We start from the raw sequence: 19,817 nt of genomic DNA on the forward strand, positions 1-19,817 counted from the left end.
CTTATTTTACAAATCAGAAGACTTATTCAGAGAGATTAGCTTACATGTCTAAGGTCACATGGCTGATAAATTGTATTGTCAGGATTCCATTTCCTATCTTACCTTGCTACCTAAGGAAGTGGAAAGATTTGTTTCTTTAAAAGGGGCACTTGTTTATTAAGTGGGGGAAACCACCATAAACTAGTAGTTAGGCAAAAATGCAAGCAAACGCTAAATGATTGGACTGTTGGAAGATCCCCATGGATCATATTGAGATAAGGAAGTAACATAATGACCACATTGCAAAAAGAAGATGCTTTTGATTTTGGCTTTTAAAACAAGTAACTGAATTTGAATCTACATTTGACTTACAAGGTTATTGCTTTAATGAAAGGATACTAATTTTAAAAGTACACAACACCTTAAACTATAACAGCATATATTATTTTATCCTTGGTTTGGGTTTTTATTTTCTATCATTTTAAGATGGTTCAAATCCTGTGTGGAAATAGCTAGTTATATTATTATTTATTATTACTGCTACTTTGAAAAAAGCCACATTTATCTAAGATGCCCAAATTTCATGAATCTTTCTTTGTTTTAAAAATTATTTTCTGATGTGCTGAGACCTTCCAATGCTTGCCCATTGGTAACAAAATAGTGGAGGTTTTTTTCTTCAGCCTTCAGTGGTATCTCTTTTAGACCTTATGGAGTGTTGATCGTTTCAGCTCTAATTTTGATGGCTCTTTCTCCCTAAGCAGATTTTCCTCATTTCCTGTCTCAGTAGGCAACCACAGTCTCGGTCACCTTGAGAGGTCACTGTTTCTCAGGACAGGCTTTCTCTCAAAGTCACCGAATGTGTAAAAATCTCATCTTTGCTTCCATCGCACGACATGCAAAAAATTACAAAGAATATAACTAAAATTGTAAAATTTCAAACACTCTAACCCATCTATAAGCTGGATTTCTCTAAAATCATGTTTCCTTCTTTACAATGACAAGAAATCATGTAAGATCAGATGTGGCATGCCCAAAAGAAAAGTATCATATTATTTAGATAAATATAACATTAGTCAGCTATATAGTCCATTTTGTGTTTGCAGGTAAATAAAAACACCCACTTTGGGTAATGTAAAGATCCTTTTCCTTTTGTGTTACAGATCTAAAAGTGTCTTGGTACAGCAAAGACAAGAAAATCAAGCCATCTCGGTTCTTTAAAATGACTCAGTTTGAAGACACTTACCAATTGGAAATTGCTGAAGCTTTTCCAGAAGACGAAGGAATTTATACTTTTGTGGCCAGCAATGCTGTAGGTCAGGTCTCAAGCACAGCCACTCTGAGACTGGAAGGTATGGCAAAACAGTTTTAAGAGCCACATTGAAACACAGACCTCATCTTACAATGTGGGTAACAATCACTAAGGATTTCGTGTAAATCGTCATCGGTCCTACCTTTCTCTTAATGCAACTAATTGTTTCCCTGTTACATGCAATGTTCTCGCTTTTCAGTTAGCCCCTCTCATTATGAGTCACAGAGTGTATCATTTTTTATTTCGCCCTGCTTTGTCTCCATAGTATTTTGTAATGTATTGCTCTCATTACCAGCTTTCATGCTTCCTGAGCAGCATGTATCAGAATGGGGAGAAACATATGCTAAAGAATTGGGTAGATTTGTTTTCTCATCTGGTGAGCATGAACATTTTTAAAAAGAAGTTTTCCAGTGTAAGAGTGTTCCTATCCCACCGTGGTATTGACAAAATTCTGATTTCCCAGAAGCTACTGTGGATGAGTTCAGGTCTGTACATCAGCTGGATGTGTTTTGCCATCATTCAAAGAATGAGTGAGGATTGAGAGGCTCAGTTGTGAGGTGGTTTAACATTCTTCTATGACTTGGGGCTCTTAAATTGCATTCAGAAATACTTCCTCAGTATCTGGGCAAGGGAGGGCGCTTTGATTCAAAATGAGATAGTATTTTTATACAGTCAGACTATTTTTCCTGAGCAATTTAGTCTCGAATATTTTTGAAATGATTTGTTTTTGGCTGCCTTGGGTCTTGGTTGTGGCTCGCTGGGTCTTTGTTGAGGCCCGAGGGCTTCTGGCTGTGGCACCTCAGCCCTGTGACAACCTCAGCAGGTGGGACCTTAGTTCCCCGCCCAGGGATTACACCCAGGTCCCCTGCACTGGAAGGTGGACTCCTAACCACTGGACCACCAGCAAAGTCCTTAGTCTCTGTAATAGTAAACATATACAAATACATGAAGAGTTAGGGCAGCTCTCACTTTTTTTCCTTAATTTTAAAAACTTCATTTTGATAGCCAGAGGTTTTTTTTAGTAAACAGTGTAATGTGGTTTACCAAAAATAAGAGCTGGTCTTACACCCGGAGGGGGAAAAAAATAACAGAAAACAAGAATATCTAACCTGAATTGCATACTCTGCTACTGCCTTCATGAACAATGTATGAAATTCCTTAGACTATTTATGCCCCAGCGTGTCTGGAGAATGGAAGGGAACTTGTGTGATTTTGAATCCATAGTGGCATATGTTGACTAGGCATCCAGATTGGATTGGATTCTAGTCCGCATTGAAATTTGCACCCTAATGAGTTCTGGTTTCAATGCAGGGTACGCACGACATTAAAGGTTGGCATGCTTCTTTTCAGGATTTAGCACACTTGAAGAAGTTACATCCAACTCTCAATGGCATATCTCTTCATCAGTTTCATTTAAGAAGGAGCCCCTTGGCCAAAAGCCCATCTTCATCCAGCCTCTATCCAGCCTCAGGGTGCACAGCGGGGAGACAGTCAGATTTCATGCCAGGGTTTCTGGCATTCCCAAGCCAGAAATCCAGTGGTTTCATAACCAGCAATCAATTCTACCAACAAAAGATGTAGTTTTCTACTTTGAGGAGTCCACAGGCTTGGCTTTAATGCTTATAGTTGATGCTTACTCTGAGCATGCCGGGCAATACTGTTGCAAAGCAGCCAATAGCGCTGGGGAAGCCACTTGTGCAGCTACACTCACAGTGACTCCAAAAGGTAAAGGAAGCCCAGCCTGCTTCAGAGACTTTGCCCTGCTGCATCCCTGCTTCTCCCCCTGTTACTAATGCGAGGCTCTGCTGTGTGTCTCGGTGCATATGGTGGCTGGTCCATCATTTACTAACACTTCCCCCTAAGTTCTCAACTATGGTTTAACCAGTATACTTGAAATCTCACTGAAGTATGTGTTCAGGGCATTACACTAGTTATTTTGGGGGAAGATCCCCTGGAAGATGGCATGGCAACCCACTCCAGTATTCTTGCCTGGAGAAGCCCAGGGACAGAGGAGCCTGGTGGGCTACAGTTCACAGGGTCACACAGAGTTGGACACAACTGAAGCTGTTTAGCATGCAGGCATCAAATTTGCTTGACGTTTTTACTTTTCTAAGCGACATCTCATCATTGGATCATTAATAATCTATTTGCTACCTATTGTTGATAAAGTATATGGGGGAGGGAGGACAAATGATATCCCAAATAGAGTCAGGAAAAAAGAGTGGTTATAGCACTCTGGGAAGCTGCAATGACAACAGAAGGAAGGAAGCAGATACTTCACGGCATCCGCGCGAGCCTCCCTCATCCATTCAGCACTGCATCACTGGGAATGAATTCTCTTTTGTGTAATCCTGACACCCTGGAGCACACTGCATCTGGCAGGCTGCTTCTGAGCGACAGTGATGTCTTTCATCTTCATCTTCCACGTCATTTTATTTTATTAACCTAGCCAAGTGACGAAGCTTAGATCTTAGTATTCTTTTCTTTTTCTTGTCACTTAGCATACAGTGCAAGCCCTAGCTAGGCAAAGTTTTGGGAGAGATGTAAGTGTCCCCCAAGTCCCAGGCAGTGGCACAGCCACTCTTTCACAAAGCAGGACTGGCAGAATATTGCAGAGTGAAATGAAGTCATTTCAAGGATCATCATATGAATATGAATTGCAGGTTTTTGAAAGTGTATCTCAAAGTTCCACCCACACAGCTGCATCCGTTGAAGATGTACGGTTGCACCAGGCTGCATCCCTTTCACAAATCGCAGAAAGCACTGAGTTATCTGAGAAAAGTGCTGAAGAAACAATGGGTGAAGTGCCAAAGATTCTCCTGCATCTTCAGGACCTCTCTGTAAAGTGTGGTGACGTGACTCAATTCCTCTGTGTTTTAGAAGATGAGTCTTCTGTTGATATAACCTGGATTTATGAAGCTAGAGGAATATAAGAGAGTGAAGCAGTCACAAAATGGAAATATTCAGTCTCTTACCACATGTAATGTTCAGCTGGTAGACCAAGGATTGTACAGCTGCATTGTACACAATGAGTATGGAGAGAAGACAATGTCAGCAGTGCCAAGACTAGAAGGTGGTTATTGGATTTTTAGCTCTGACTTGCTTCATTTCATCCTCATCACTTCATGCAGCTTTTCCATCATGCAAATTGTATCGATGAATGTATTAATTAAAACACCCTTATATTAGCACTCTATTCATAAATGACTCATGAAAGTCAACCAACTCATTGGCTTAACGTACGAACATGTAACTTTCCACTCTAGATTCACGGAAGCTTAACTTTCAAATCTGAGTTCAGGAAGTTAAGATTTGTTTCATAGGTGCCATTTTTTCTAATGTTTACCAAACATACCACCTAGGAAGTGTACCAAAGTAGTTTAAGGTGTTATAGATCATTGAGTTTTTATTGAGTATTTATTACTATGCCTGGCATTGTCTGGACCAAAATGAGTAGTCTTTAGACATTTCTCAACCAATGCTGCTGCTTTACAATCTCAGCTCCTTGCAGAATTGTAGAATTATCTCATAGCAAGATACTATTTTTGTTGTTATTGTGCTTGACTCACCACTGTGTCTGGAAGGACATGAATGTATTTATCTGCGCAGAGGATAATGTCTTCCTTTCATCCTTGGATTGTCTTCTTCACTATTAATGAAGTGAGAAAAGTATTCTTCATGTACTCGAATCCTGTGCTGTGTGTCTGCAGGCAAAGGCCCTTCACTGAATCCCATGGAGGAGAGTGGGAGGAAGAAATTGGGGCATCTCCAGGAGTCTGTGGAGCTGTGCCCTTTAGTTCTTCCCCAATCCAGCCATGCTATTTTTGAGGGGTTAGAACCGAATGGGGGGCAACACAGTGCTATGTGCGTGGCCATCTTTGTGCTGCATTTTGAAACAGATGAATTAACTCACTTAAAGTATCTGCAATCCTCAGTCATCAGAAGGAGGATTTTTTCTTTCTTCATCTGACAGTTTGGGTCTATAGCTGTTTCTGATTAATTTTCAAAGCCTAAGAAAGGAATAGTTCAAGAACTGAGGTCTAATTATGCAAATTAGATGAAAATTAGGTGGAAAACGCCACCATCCTGAAAGTCAACCCTCAGTTTCACCATGCTTGCTAGCTAGCACAGTCGTCAGACAGGTAACTGTCTACCTGGATGTGTTGTCTACAAGCCATGCAGGTGACAACTGGGACCATTCCTACAGTAAAATAATTGGGAGCTGGCTGTGTTTTGGAGATGAGAGCAATGTAGGCCTTTCAACTTGCTTCCTAAAGAACATAGTGCCCTAGGACAGTGCTTGATCACTATGTTCCCAGAGTGGATTTGAACTGGACATTTTTGCCTTGGAATTTCCAATTCACTCAGTTCCAGCAGATTATATTATTAAAATGTTCTTGGCACATGAGCATTTCCCCGCCCCCCTTGGCAAGTCCAGACTGCCGTATTTAAGAAAATTAAGAGATAAGCCATTTTAAGTGTATGAAGAATAAAGGATCAGGCACAGTTATCTAATTATCCAATATGAGCCAGTCTTTATCTGGTCCTCTTCCATTTGCCCTAATGACTTTATATAGGCTACTGAGTTAGCCACGAAAGTCAGGTAGGAATGTGAACCCCCGTAAGTCTGTTTGGGTAGAGTTCTCATGTGCATAGTAAGCATAGATAAATATCAGTTTTGAGACTAACATGCTGCTTTCTCTCTCATCCTAACGACATTCCATCTCCTCTAAATTCTGCATACATTTTACAAACACAGCTAATTTATTCCTTTCCCAAACTTTATTCTTACCTAGCAAAATTATCGCAAATCTGAGCATTTACAAAATTACCCTTGGTTCAGACACTAAAAGTATTAAAACACTCAAAGAGTCCCAAATTAAAACAACCCATGAAGTAAAGAGAGCATCATGAAAGAAAACATCACATTTGTCGGTAACTTTATGCCCGAGTCCACAAGGAACTGAGAAGCCAGGGCAGCAGACCTGCAGACTTGTGTCACGCAGACAGAAGAATGAGAGCGGTACCTGGACATCTGCTTCCTCCAGAAGCCACCCCGAGATGATTGTGTCTAAAGGCTGTGACTTTTCCTTATATAATAAAAGCAACTTTGAGCTGACGACTCTCTGTTTTGCTCTTTAACATATAATCGGACTTTGCATCCCGTTTTAAAGGTGGTTTCAAATCAAAAGAGTTTTTACTAGCAGGAAACACTTAATTCTTTAGGGAAAGCTGAGTTAAAAGTGGCAAATTAGAAAATGCATGTTTCTTCTAAATGTGATTTTTGTCTCTTAGCAAGTATTCAGTCAATAAGACAATTAAAAGAAATATTCCTATCGTTTATGGACTGCTTTTCTCAATGCATGTAAAAGGCATGGGGAATTGTGGAACTAAAAGTGGAAATTTCACCAGAGAACCTAAAATAAAAATGTTTTTAAATCTTTCTGTCATCATCATGTACCTTACCAGCTCATTGATTTGTTTGGCATGGATTTTGAGGGGTGCATTTGGGGTATGTAGTTTTCTATTATTATAATAAAGAGAAAAGTGTAATTATATGAATCATGAATTGAGGCAGAAAGTATATGGAATTAATCATGAAAATCTCCTGTTTTTCCATTCTAGCTCCTGAATCAATGTTGCATGAGCAGATTGAGATGGAGATGAAAGGTATTGTTACATTGAATGTGAGATTTAAATAGAAATTCTGAAGGATTAATAAAATCCTTGAGCTTCCTTCTGTTAGTATTATTGAGGAAAAATGACATAGATGTACAAATATATCTCTTAGAGTATATATTACTATGTCGCATGCCTGGTTTAGTATGCTGATGGTTACATGCATTTCACAGTCATTTGTTTTATGGTAATTTAAACTTTTGTATTTAAAATTTATCAGCCATATTCAACTTCTTGTTTGCAGACATTTTCAATAGCGTGTATTAGAAAAGGTTTTCATCTTAATGCATGAAATCATAAGTAGAAGTTTGTCTTCAAAATCACAGTGAATTAAATTGAACAATAGATAATAACCTAGCTGTCATTCTCAGAATGCAATGTCATGAATGAATCATAATTGAAATGCTTTTTTGTTTAGGATGTGTGAAAATGTTACATCCCCATTCTGGTTCACACTTCATGCACATACATCATTTTAACATTGATATGTCTCTTACACTGGCTTGCAGATAGCTGCCTTACGTGATCCTTATTGCCTGCTTTTCTTTGCATAACATCGTGACTTTATGGCTGTATTAGTTCGAATAAACGCCTTCTCATTTTATTTTATTTTAGCTAATTATTTATGGTCGTAGTTCTCATATATATTTCTTAAATAGTTAATTCTCCAAAAATATAATAATTTAATCTATAATCAAAAGGATCAGAAAGGGCGTTTATTCCACTCTCTGCAAGTCAGGTAAGATTTTCCCCTTAGCCATCAAAAGAACAAAGTTTTCCTGCTCTCAAAACAAATATGCACAGGAACATGTTATTTTGAAATGCATTTTTGCTTGTTCAAGAAGAAATTTCAGCAGTTTGAAGAAAAGACCAGACAACGAACGATTTTCGTGTCAGAATCTTTTAAACAGAGCATGGTGTTGCGTTTATTCGAACAAATATGGTGAGTGAATTTTTTTTTATGGATTCGTGAGAATCTGTAGCATGCACTTATTTCATTTTCTATTTCGCAATTTCATTTATTTTCAACTTTTTCAAATACTGTGGAAAATAGTAAAATGCTTTCTAATTGAACTCTTCTTTTAGAGTCATCCTCTGAGGAAGAATCTGAGCATTCAGAGAGAGAGACCCGTGATGCCTTCTCAGATTCTGAAGACAGAGACCACAGCTCCACAGCTGCTAAAAGATACGCGAGTAGAATATCATCAACAAGCTCCTGGCCAGAATATTTCAAGCCTTCTTTTACCCAAAAACTTACATTTAAATATGTTTTTGAGGGTGAACCTGTTGTTTTTACGTGTAAATTAATTGCCTGTCCAACTCCCAAAATGACTTGGTTTCGAAACAATCGACCTATCACAACAGGGCTTCGACGGGTCATAAAAACAGAGAGTGATTTACATCATCACTCTTCCAGCTTAGAGGTTAAAAGTGTTCAAGACCGAGATTCCGGAAGTTACAGATTATTAGCAATTAATAGTGAAGGCTCTGCTGAATCAACTGCATCATTGCTCGTAATTCAAAAAGGGCAAGATGAGAAATATTTAGAATTTCTGAAAAGGGTAGAACAGACGCATGGAAATGTGGCAGCTTTAGCTGAAAGGAGAGAAGGGAGGTTGAAGGTTGACCTGAGGTTTACTGGTTCTCCCTTTAATAAGAAGCAAGACGTGGAACAACAGGGAATGATGCGAACTATACACTTTAAGACAGTGTGCCCTGGCAGGAAAACAGATTTAATATATGAGGAAGAATATTTAGAAAGTAAATCTGACATAAGGGGATGGCTTAATGTAGGCGAAAGTTTCTTGGACGAGGAGACCAAGATGAAGTTGCACCGTTTACGGGAGGCTAGAAGAATGTTGATGGAGAAAAAGAAATTATCTCTGTTAGACACGTCATCTGAAATAAGTTCAAGAACTCTTAGAAGTGAAGATAGTGATAAGGATGTTCTGTTCTCTAGAGAGGAAATAAAAAGCAGTTCTATGCCTGCTCTAGCTGACGATAGGGAAGAGGTAGATAATCCAACTGAGGACACTGTCCAGGATCCGCAGGTCCTTCCTAATTTAATGGATCAAAATGTGGAATCTGGAGAAGCTCCCACAACCTTTCAAACTGCTGTCAATGAGGAAATTCTCCAGACTGAAATGAGAATGAGCCAAGAGGCATTTCTGAGAGAAAGTTTTTCAGGAGACCATTTATACAGTAAGAGTGTAGCAAATGAGACTACCCAAGCAGGAGAACAACTTGAAGCCATTATGACCCAAACCAAAATTGTAGAGTCATCTGAAGATACCATGAATGTAAGTAAGAATGAGGAAATATTTGAGGCCCCTGAAAAGGTGTCTCAAGTTACTACACCATACACCGGTGAATCTTTTGGCTCAATTGTAAATATCCAAGAAAGTGAAGCATTAGATACTGAAATAAGAAAAGATGATGTGAGAGAGTTACAACACTCCACCTCTGTTAAAGGTGATGAATTTGAAACTGAACAGGAAGAAAAAGCCACAAGATATTTAGAAAATCCTTTCCAGAAACGTCTGCAACGTTGCCCACCTTCATTTCTTCAAGAAATAGCATCTCAAGAAGTTTATGAAGGTGACCGTTGTGAATTTGTGTGTCATTTTCAAGGACACCCTCAGCCTATAGTAACATGGTATAACAATGATACACCAATCCCACATAATCAAGGCTTTATCACTCAGACCTTCGAGAACTATTCAGTATTAACCTTTTCTTCTGTTCTTCCTCAAAATGAAGGTTTCATTACCTGCGTGCTATTTAACCAATACGGAACGGTAAAAACAACGAGTGTACTTAAAGTGAAGTCAAAACAAAGGCATGATGTGGAAGCATATAGGGTCCCAGTGTTGCAAGACTATAGTGATGAGGAAGAGGAACTGATGTTGGTGTTTGACCAAGCAAAAGGCATCCCTCCTTCTCTAAGACGAGAGGGCCAAACAAACCTCCATATGTTAAAAAGTAACCCACCAGTTCCTCCCTCTGCAGACACAGATTTGCTTTCCTTTCCTGTAGAAATTCAGATAACGGCAGCTACTCCTACCCCAGAACAGGATAGAGAGTCAAGAGACTTGTTTCAGCTGGAGGAGTCGGAACCTAAGGCAACGCCTCAGGATGAGGCGACTCGCTCACCGAAACACAAGTTCATATTCTCTTCTGACATTACTAACGAACCACCGGAAGTGATACAGGAAATGCCACAACATGCCAGGTGTAGAGAAGGGGATTCCATAGTCCTTGAATGTTTAGTGTCTGGTGAGCCTAAACCAGCGGTGACGTGGTTCCACAATGGAGTCCTGTTAAGGCAGAACCAGAAGTTCCAGTTTGAAGAAATTAATTGTTGCCACAGGCTATATATTAATGATGTCAATTCTCGAGATTCTGGGAAATATAGATGCGTTGCTGAAAACAATTCAGGCACGGTTGAGAGTGTTTCAGACCTAACAGTGGAACCTGTCACTGACAGGGAATATAGTCAATTAGAAAATATGGGTGGAAATTATGCCAGATATTCCAAAGATCAACACATTCAGGGAGAATCTGTGAGGGCACATTTTTATGATTATCCAACTGGTTCTTTTACTCCCCAATCCAAAATAAAAGAATATTCTGTAAGAGAGTATTTTCAAAGCCCTGAGACAGTTGAACATATAGAGCAGAAAGTCCACGTTCGTTGTACATCTTCTAGAGAAAAACTGCCCAGATTTATGCAGTGCACTTCTAGATCCTTAAGAATCAACAAGCCTCTCCGAGCTGAACTCATACAATGGCAAGATGAAGGGGAAGAGGAACGCGTAAATGAAAAATCAAAGCCACAGCAAGCAGAGGGGACTGTTTATCCATTTGGTGATGATTTCAGTGAAGTTAAAAATAGAAAAGAAGTAAGAAATGATTTTGGAAAATTCAGTGGACCAGAGAGGGAAAACGTGCAAGAATATGCCCAGACTGACTATTTACCAAATATCCGCTCTGAGAGACCTTCTGATAGTTACGATACAAAAGAATCATCCATCGTTGTATGTGAAGAACCCTTTGGTGAAGAGAGATACTACCCAGGGAAAAAGGTGAGGCATAGAGTCATCGCATTTGAAAAGTTACAACAGGTAGAAAAAGGTGTTCTAGAAAAAAGATCTACCAAGAAATCATTTGTGAATCCTCCTCAAAAGAAGCTTGATGACAAAGACTTTCCATTAAGACAAAGAAAATCAAGACCAAGTAACCTACACACAAATGTGTACGAGGCAGAGGAAATGTCTCCAAACACTGAACAGGATTCGTCTAACATTGTAATGAATTTAAAGCTACTTTCTTCTCAAACTCATAAGGAGTCTGAATTACAAGAAAGGGGACAACAGAAGGAAATAGCTCTTACAGATCAATCTGCAGCTTCTGAAAGGGCTGAATATGAAGCACCTGTTACATTTGACCTCAAGCAATTTCATGCTCAAATAGAAACTGCAGATGTAAAATTTCAAGAAGTAAGATTACATGGTGATCAACCAGAAGAAACTTATTTTCAAACCCAACATCGTGCTTCTGAAGCAGCTGATGCTGAGAACCTTGTATTTGATCTGAAACAAATATATTCTCATTTAGGAGACCCAGCTAAGGAGTTTCAAGAGCAAAAACCTAGTCAAGAGCAGGCAACACCATATAAAGAGGAAGTTCCGAGCCCTGAAACCATACAATCTGATACACAGGATACCTCTCAAAGCTTGCAAAGTAACATACTTGCAAATCCAGAGATTTCTTCCAGTAAGGAGGTTTCAGATAGGACTCTGAGGGAGAAAAGCGGCAGTGATGAAAATGCCTTTTATTTGGAAAAACATACGCAGGAACAAAATTTAGAAATTTTAAATACTGATATTTCTCTTAAAACTTTTTCTGAAGAGATCTATAGTGAATCATGTACCCTACTTCAGAGCTCATCTGCTGATGCAGGAGAAACTGATACATCTGAGAAAAATGGAGATGGGAGTTTCATCTCACATTTGAAAAAAGCTGCAAGTGAGGAAAAGCTTTTAAAGATTTGTGAAACGGAGGAAGAACATACCTTGGAACCAGAGTTGACATCATTTCAAAAGCAAGATGGAGGCACAGAGGCCTATACCAGTGGAATTCTGGGAGGCCACACAGGTGATGTTCAGGAAGTGGGAGGCACAGAGGCCTATACCAGTGGAATTCTGGGAGACCACACAGGTGATGTTCAGGAAGCAGACGCACCACACAGGAGAGTGCCCTTAAGTCAGCGCTTTCCCTTCCTGGTGACTGAGGAACAGCAGCATCCAAACGGACAAGTGAGGGGAAAAACGGATGCCCCTGAAAAAGAAAAATGTGGTGAAGAAATTCAAGTACAGGATGAAACTTCTTTCCCCACCACGGAAAGAGAAAAGGTAGAAACTTGTTTTTCTGAAAACCCTCCTAAGTTGGATGAGGCGCATACCACGGAGGTGACGGAATCCGAGACTTCCCTGACACAGTACTTACTTGCTGCTGGAAAACATGAAGTTCCTGAGACTAAAGACACCAGGCACAAGGCAGAACATGTTCAGACTGACTCAGTCACATCAATGGAGGTGGAAGAAGTAACTTTCAGCACTGTGTATGAGTATTACAGCCAACAACAGGAGTCCCTGGGACGCCCATTTTCTCCCGAATCTGATATTTCCATTGATGTGGGAAGTGTCAGCAGTGAAGAAATCTCTGAGCTAGATCAGTTTTATACCCCACCATCCTCTGTTGAACATTTTGAAACTCCAAAGTCTCCTGATTTGTATTTTCCTCCTTTAGATACAACTAAAAAATCCTCAAGAGATTTAGGGGCTAAGACTACTGAAAGAACCACAGCTCTAGAGGAAGCTACTGACAGGTACTCAACACCTTCTGAAGGCGAGGTAGCAGAAAGATATTCCACACCCCCAGGAGAGACACTAGAGAGATATTCCACACCTCCTGGGGAGGCCTTAGAGAGGTACTCCACACCCCCAGGAGAGACCCTCGAGAGATACTCCACACCCCCAGGAGAGACCCTCGAGAGATACTCCACACCCCCAGGAGAGACCCTCGAGAGATACTCCACACCCCCAGGAGAGACCCTAGAGAGATACTCCACCCCTTTAGGTGGGAAAACAGCTGAACAATACTCTATTCCTACTGGAGGACCAAACCCCACTGAAAACTTTAAAAGGCACCCATCCGAGCTAGGAAGCGAGGACAGTCTGTCAAGTGAACAATTCCACACACCTACAGAAGACAGAAGCTCAGCCTATGAATTATGGCGTTCTGATTCCTTTGGCACACCCAGTGAAGCCGTTGAACCCAAAGACAATGAGATGCCTCCATCTTTTATTGAACCGCTGACCAAAAGGAAGGTCTATGAAAACGCAACCTTGGGCTTCATTGTTGAAGTTGAGGGCCTTCCAGTTCCCGGTGTGAAATGGTATCGAAATAAATCTTTGCTGGAGCCAGATGAAAGAATCAAAATAGAAAGGGTGGGTAACGTGTGCTCTTTGGAAATTGCTGGCATTCAAAACGGAGACGGGGGAGAGTACATGTGCCATGCTGTGAACATCATAGGGGAAGCAAAGAGCTTTGCACACGTGGACATTGTGCCCCAACAAGAGAGAGCAGTGGCACTGCCGCCTCCAGTAACACACCAGCATGTCATGGAGTTTGATCTGGAAAACGCTGCGTCAAGGACCCCTTCTCCTCAGGAAATTGTCCTGGAAGTTGAATTAAGTGAAAAAGATGTTAAGGAATTTGAGAAGCAAGTGAAAATAGTCACAGTTCCTGAATTTACTCCTGACCATAAAAGCATGGTTGTGAGCCTAGATGTTCTCCCATTGAATTTAGCAGATCCAAGTATGGCTTCAAGGGAGGCAGAGGACAAAGATTTAAAAATCGACTTAGAAGTCTTCGAAATGCCTCCTCGCTTTGTAACGCCTATTTGTGATTTTAGGATTCCAGAAAACGCAGACGCTGTGTTCAAATGTTCAGTCATAGGTGTCCCAACTCCCGAAGTAAAATGGTATAAAGAATATACGTGTATTGAGCCAGATGACCTTAAATATGTGATTAGTGAGGAGAAGGGAAGTCACACCCTGAAGATTCGCAACGTTTGTCTTTCTGACAGCGCGACATACAGGTGCAGAGCTGTGAACAGTGTAGGGGAGGCGATCTGTAGGGGATTCCTCACCATGGGAGACTCCGAAATGTCAGCTCTGATGTCACAGAGAAGCAAAGTGATGTTAAGCAGTGTGAGGGAAGAGTTAGTCTTAAAGAGCAAATATGCAGACAGCTTTTTTGAATTTCAGGTGGTAGAAGGGCCTCCCAGGTTTATCAAAGGTATTTCTGACTGTTCTGCACCGTTAGGTACAGCAGCTTATTTCCAGTGTTTAGTCCGTGGCTCTCCAAGGCCCATGGTTTACTGGTACAAAGATGGGAAGTTAGTGCAAGGAGCAAGGTTCAGTGCCGAGGAGAGTGGCATAGGATTCCACAACCTGTTCATAACAAGCTTAGCGAAAGAGGACGAAGGTGAGTACAGGTGTGTAGCTACGAACGGATCAGGCATGGCTGAGGCCCGCGCTGTGCTCACCCTCATTTAAAGTTCTCCATGCGGTGTCTAGTGCCTCCGTGATGATGAGAACTGATGAGTGCTTTCACTTTTTCCAAATCACGTAGATCTGATAAGTTTCCAAATATATCTGCTCTATTTGAACACACTGCTTTGAAAAAAAACCCTGGGAAAACACTTTCTGTATGTGGAAATCTCTTGTTTGTAACACATGTAAATATTCTGTTATCTAAACTGTGGGATCATCACCTGTGTCAATTCTGCTGTGAAGCATCAAGCACTATTAAACATCTCCTTGGCTACCTACTTGTTGGCACTGCTTTACTTCCCTTCCTGCTCCATAAGATATGTCAGCAGCATGCATTCTCTTTTAGCAGATAAACTGTCTATGTAAACTGTGAAATGGAAGACCATGTCAGATGACCACACAGACAAATTGGTAAGGTAAAATCTCTCTGCTCGGAGTAGAAGTCATTTTTGAAATAACACCCCCTTTTCATCCAAATTCATGCTTATTTACTCAGACTTTGAATAAACCAAACAACAACAGAAACCAGCTTTGCCCCAGTTGGTAACTAATTCTATAATTTGTTTTACCTTGTAGTCTTAATATTTACTTTTAGCTCTTTAAAAAATATTTTCCTTATTAATATCCCTCCTCTTAAGCATTTTAACTCTTGCTAGTGTTGAAGGAACCAGTGGTGCTCTCTTGGTGATTAGAGTTCACCTAGACATTTGCAGAATATGCAAATACCTTTCCACTTTTGAAACTGCTTCATTTTCTCAATTTTTGAGATAACATTAAGTATAAAAATGCAACATTAATTTGATACTGGCCTGGGATGAGGAAAGGACTACTGTATCTCATTTACATATAAATTTTAAGCTGTAGTACAGTTTCAGAATCTTTAAAATTAGAAAAAGAAGGTGGGATACTTTTAATATTGAGGCAGTATGGTAATTTGTATTTCAGATTATATACAAATAGTAAGATAATTAGCTTTCCTGTCATTTTCCTGAATTCTATTTTTAAAACTAACTAGAAATTAATAAGCATTCAAATTTAAGATATATCAACATATATGTTGCTGAAGTGACTCTTGGTTTTTCAAAATTATAATTATAGTAAATTCACAAAATCCTTAATGTACCTAGGTGCCACTGTGAACTAAATTTTCTCTCGTATAAGATATAATAAATACAAAGAAATTTAGTTTTCCTGTATAAAAACAAAGGGTTAGCCCAAAAGACCTCAGAGGCAATCATTCAACTCTGATTGTATGTCATTCCAGTCAGTAGTAACTTCTCTTAATATAATTCAGAATGCATTTTAGCTTTTCCACAGTTGACAAGAGGAATAATAGAATGTAGTAATTAGATTGTGAAACTTTTCTTCTTCCAGCTCTATAAATTCCTCACTATTAGCTTATGGCTGTTTTCCACCCTGAGTTGAGCAATGTTTATATACCATGATCATATTAAGTATACTAATTTTAATTGAATTGTAAAACATTAGTCATTTAAATTTTCAAAAGAATCCATATATCCAGTTATGTTTATTATGTTTCTTTCATTTGTCACATGTTTTATTCCCACAGTGGGAATTCCCTAAAAGCCTTTCAAATTAAAGAAGAAACCCGGGAGTATATGTAGGATCTAGACAGAGCAGTCAGGCTTGTAACCCCACCCTCCTCACTGCCCCGCAGAAGAGCATTGGCTTTGCTTGCTTAGAGTCGCCCATAACTTATCAATATAGATACACTGTTGTGGAAATATCATTTCTGTTTCAACCAATAAGCACACAATATCTGTGGTCATAATTATAGAGATGGTGTTAATATATCACATCATAAATCCCTGAAATAAAAGTAATTCTACAGTTTAGAGACTTGGGGATTTATTCTACTCTTAATCACACAATGGATGTTTAAATAAATTACAAATTCAGGTTATGACAAACAAGCACACTTTACCCTCATGTTATACAGCATCACAATAATTCAAACTTGTTCTTAAAAAAAAATAATAAAAGTTTTATTGCCTTTTGGATTGGCAGAAAGAGCTTAAAACTATGCTTTTATGCTTATAAAAAGGTGGGTTTTATTTGATTTTGCTCATTAGAATTCTCTTAGTCTCAGGAGCATTGAACTTGAGGATATTCAAAATAGCAATGACTGAGTAAAACTAAGCCTTGCCCACACTTGGCTTACTTATTGTTACAGATAATTAAATGGAATTTATTTTCCAGCTCAATGGCATATAACTTAAAAGCCTGAGATATTAATTTCTCTTATGCTAGATATAAAATTCATTGTACTACACATAGTAGAATCTAGACATAATTATTAGCTGTTACTACTGCATGTATTTTTAACTACACCTTTCATGTTGCAGCACTCTTGAATTTCACTTAGTATCTTTTTATGGTTACTATACCATGTTTAGAAGAAAGGGAAAACACTGAAAATAATTCAACATGTTAGTGAGTAGGGGATTTTCACTATATTGACATTCACTCCATTTACAGATATTTTGGGAGTATAAAGGAAGGGAAAGCTGACATGAGTGATAACATTATAGATTAAATGTGAAGTTAAGTGGTCATTAGAATGTGAAATTAATCAATGTTTTTACAACTTACTGATTGAAATGATAAATAATTGAGTATTTATAGATAAGTTTTATCAATATATTTATAGCCAACAGACACTGAAGTCTTGCTCTTTACTGCTTATACATTTGTATTAAGACATAAGACTGTTCCCTGTAATGCAAGTGGAGTGAACTAATACAATAGTCAAACTACTTTTAGGTAAAGTAATAAAACTGTTATTAACAGAGCTGTTGTACATACCTAACAAATTTAATGAAAAGCTAATCTCTTGTTAGCAAATGATATTTCTTTCATTCTGCTTGTGAAACTTGAAAGAATATCTGTTATTCATTGCTTGTTTTTCTGTTCAATAAGACTGTATAGGGATTTCTTGTGCAATAAAATATAATCAAATTTTTAATGCTGGAGTTTTCTCTCATTTCTGATTCTCCCATTTTCTTAGCATAAGCCTCATTATAAAAGCTTTGCTGAAGTGCTGTGGCAAATTCACAGGCAAAAGAAGCCCTGCATTTCTAGTAACTGAAAACAGTGGTTCTCTTACAAATTCAGACCAACCATTTTCTGTAGCCACTTATTTTTAATAATGGCTTCAGTTTATAAGCAGTAACTAAAACATAGATGTTTTATTTTGGAAATAAACAGTCTTCAATTTGACAATGATCATTCTTAAACTCAAGAAAATTCTAAATGTAAGAAATAATTATGGATCTTTTTAGTCATGTATTTACATAGTCCTCAATTCTTTTTTATTTAATATTTAAGTAATATTAAATGATATTAGTTACTTAATATTTATTGGAATTTTTAGTTAAAGAAAAATATTTGGATCCAGAATTCTTTTATTATAAATATTTAGCCAGCAGTTTTGCAAACTTTAGAATTGAGACTATCACAAAGGAAAACTCATAAGAACATCTTTAAAATTTATAAACTCTAACACAAATGAAATGGATTGAAAGTTGCATCAGTACAGTATTTATAATCATATGATATAATAAGCTAAGGTTAAAATTTTAGAAATGTGCTTTTTGATAAATTAATCTCATGATAATTAACAATTTCAGGAATAAAGCAGAAGAAGACTGTCAATTGGTGTGTAATTCTTTGACTTCTTCATTTATTTAAGTAAAATTGATAGTAAAATAATCATTTTTTCCCATACAGAGTTTTCTATTTCTCTTCTGTCTGCCAAAGAAGAAGGACGTCAAACCTCTAGCTGTGACCTTCAGTTATTTAATAGAAATGAAACACTTGAACCTTTGTCTGAACCTTCAGTTTATTCACCTAAATTTGATTCCAAAAAGGAGGGCAGTGCCCCAGTTTTCATCAAAGAAGTGTCAAATGCTGAAATAAGCGTAGGGGATGTGGCGAAGCTGTTTGTTACTGTCACTGGCATTCCCACACCCCAGATACAGTGGTTCTTTAATGGAGCAATGTTAACCCCTTCAGCTGACTACAAATTGGTGTTTGACGGTAATGATCACAGCTTAATCATTCTGTTCACCAAACTGGAGGATGACGGAGAATATACATGTATTGCCAGTAATGAATATGGGCAGGCAATGTGTAGTGCGTATCTGAAAATAAATTCTGAAGCCGAGGGCCATGAAGAGCCAGAATCGGCAGAGAAGTCTCTGGAAAAGCTCCAAGGTCCTTGTCCTCCTTACTTCCTTAAGGAGCTAAAACCAGTGCATTGTGTGCAGGGACTCCCTGCCATCTTTGAATACGTGGTACTCGGAGAGCCTGCACCCACCGTTCTGTGGTTCAAAGAAAACAAGCAACTTTGTACCAATGTTTATTACACTATCATTCACAATTCTGATGGTTCCGGGACATTCATCGTCAACGATCCTCAGAAAGAAGATGGCGGTCTCTATGTCTGTAAAGCAGAGAATGTGTGGGGTGAGTCCACCTGTGCAGCAGAGCTCTTTGTGCTTCTGGAAGACACAGACATGACTGATGCCACCTGCAAAGCAGCGCCCACACCAGAGGCTCCGGAAGGTTTTCCACACACATCGTTAAAGGACCCTGCAGTTGAGACGTTTGACTCAGAGCAGGAAGTTGTAACTTTTGTAAAAGATGCCATTTTGAAAGCTTCTTTAATTGCAGAAGAAAAACAACAGTTTTCTTATGAGCATGTGGTTAAAACCAATGAACTAAGTAGTCAAGTTACTTTAAAAGCTGAGCAACTGCAATCCACAGTCATACTGGAACACGATATGCCCACTCCTGAAAGCACCAGAGAACTTCTTTCCATCAGTGGTACTATTCATGTCCAGCCTATCAAGGAACTACCTCCCAATTTACAGCTGCAGATTGCCCAGTCCCAGGACACCCTCCCCAGAGAAGATACTCTGTTGTGTCAAGAGCCTGAGTCACAGGTAGTTCTATCAGATACGGAAAAAATCTTCCCAAGTGCCATGTCCATAGTGGAAATTAGTTTGTCAACAGTTGAGTCTCTGCAAACGTTATCAGCTGAACCTGAAGAGAGTTATCCACAGCCATCAATAAAAGAAACACCAGCCCATTCATATCCAACCTCTGTGGCTGAGGAAGTACTGTTATCAAAAGACAAGACAGTGTCTGCAGTGGACAGAGGGCAAAGAGAGACTTCTCAAAAGCAAGAGTCACAAAATGCTCTC

General features: G+C 39.0%; 1 protein-coding gene across 50 annotated transcripts in view; it reads left to right on the plus strand.

Moving 5' to 3' along the window:
* TTN (titin) overlaps nucleotides 1-19,817 on the plus strand; it is a 276,641-nt gene that overhangs the window by 47,855 nt on the left and 208,969 nt on the right. For all 50 annotated transcript variants that reach the window (XM_045163719.1, XM_045163748.1, XM_045163734.1 and 47 more), the window contains 3 exons: nucleotides 1,140-1,328; nucleotides 2,639-3,013; nucleotides 6,914-6,958. In XM_045163719.1, coding sequence (XP_045019654.1) covers nucleotides 1,140-1,328; nucleotides 2,639-3,013; nucleotides 6,914-6,958 — 609 coding nt within the window. The remainder of the gene's footprint in view (nucleotides 1-1,139; nucleotides 1,329-2,638; nucleotides 3,014-6,913; nucleotides 6,959-19,817) is intronic.

Source organism: Bubalus bubalis, chromosome 2 (assembly GCF_019923935.1).
Source record: "Bubalus bubalis isolate 160015118507 breed Murrah chromosome 2, NDDB_SH_1, whole genome shotgun sequence".
In the NCBI taxonomy this organism is placed as follows: Eukaryota; Metazoa; Chordata; class Mammalia; order Artiodactyla; family Bovidae; genus Bubalus; species Bubalus bubalis.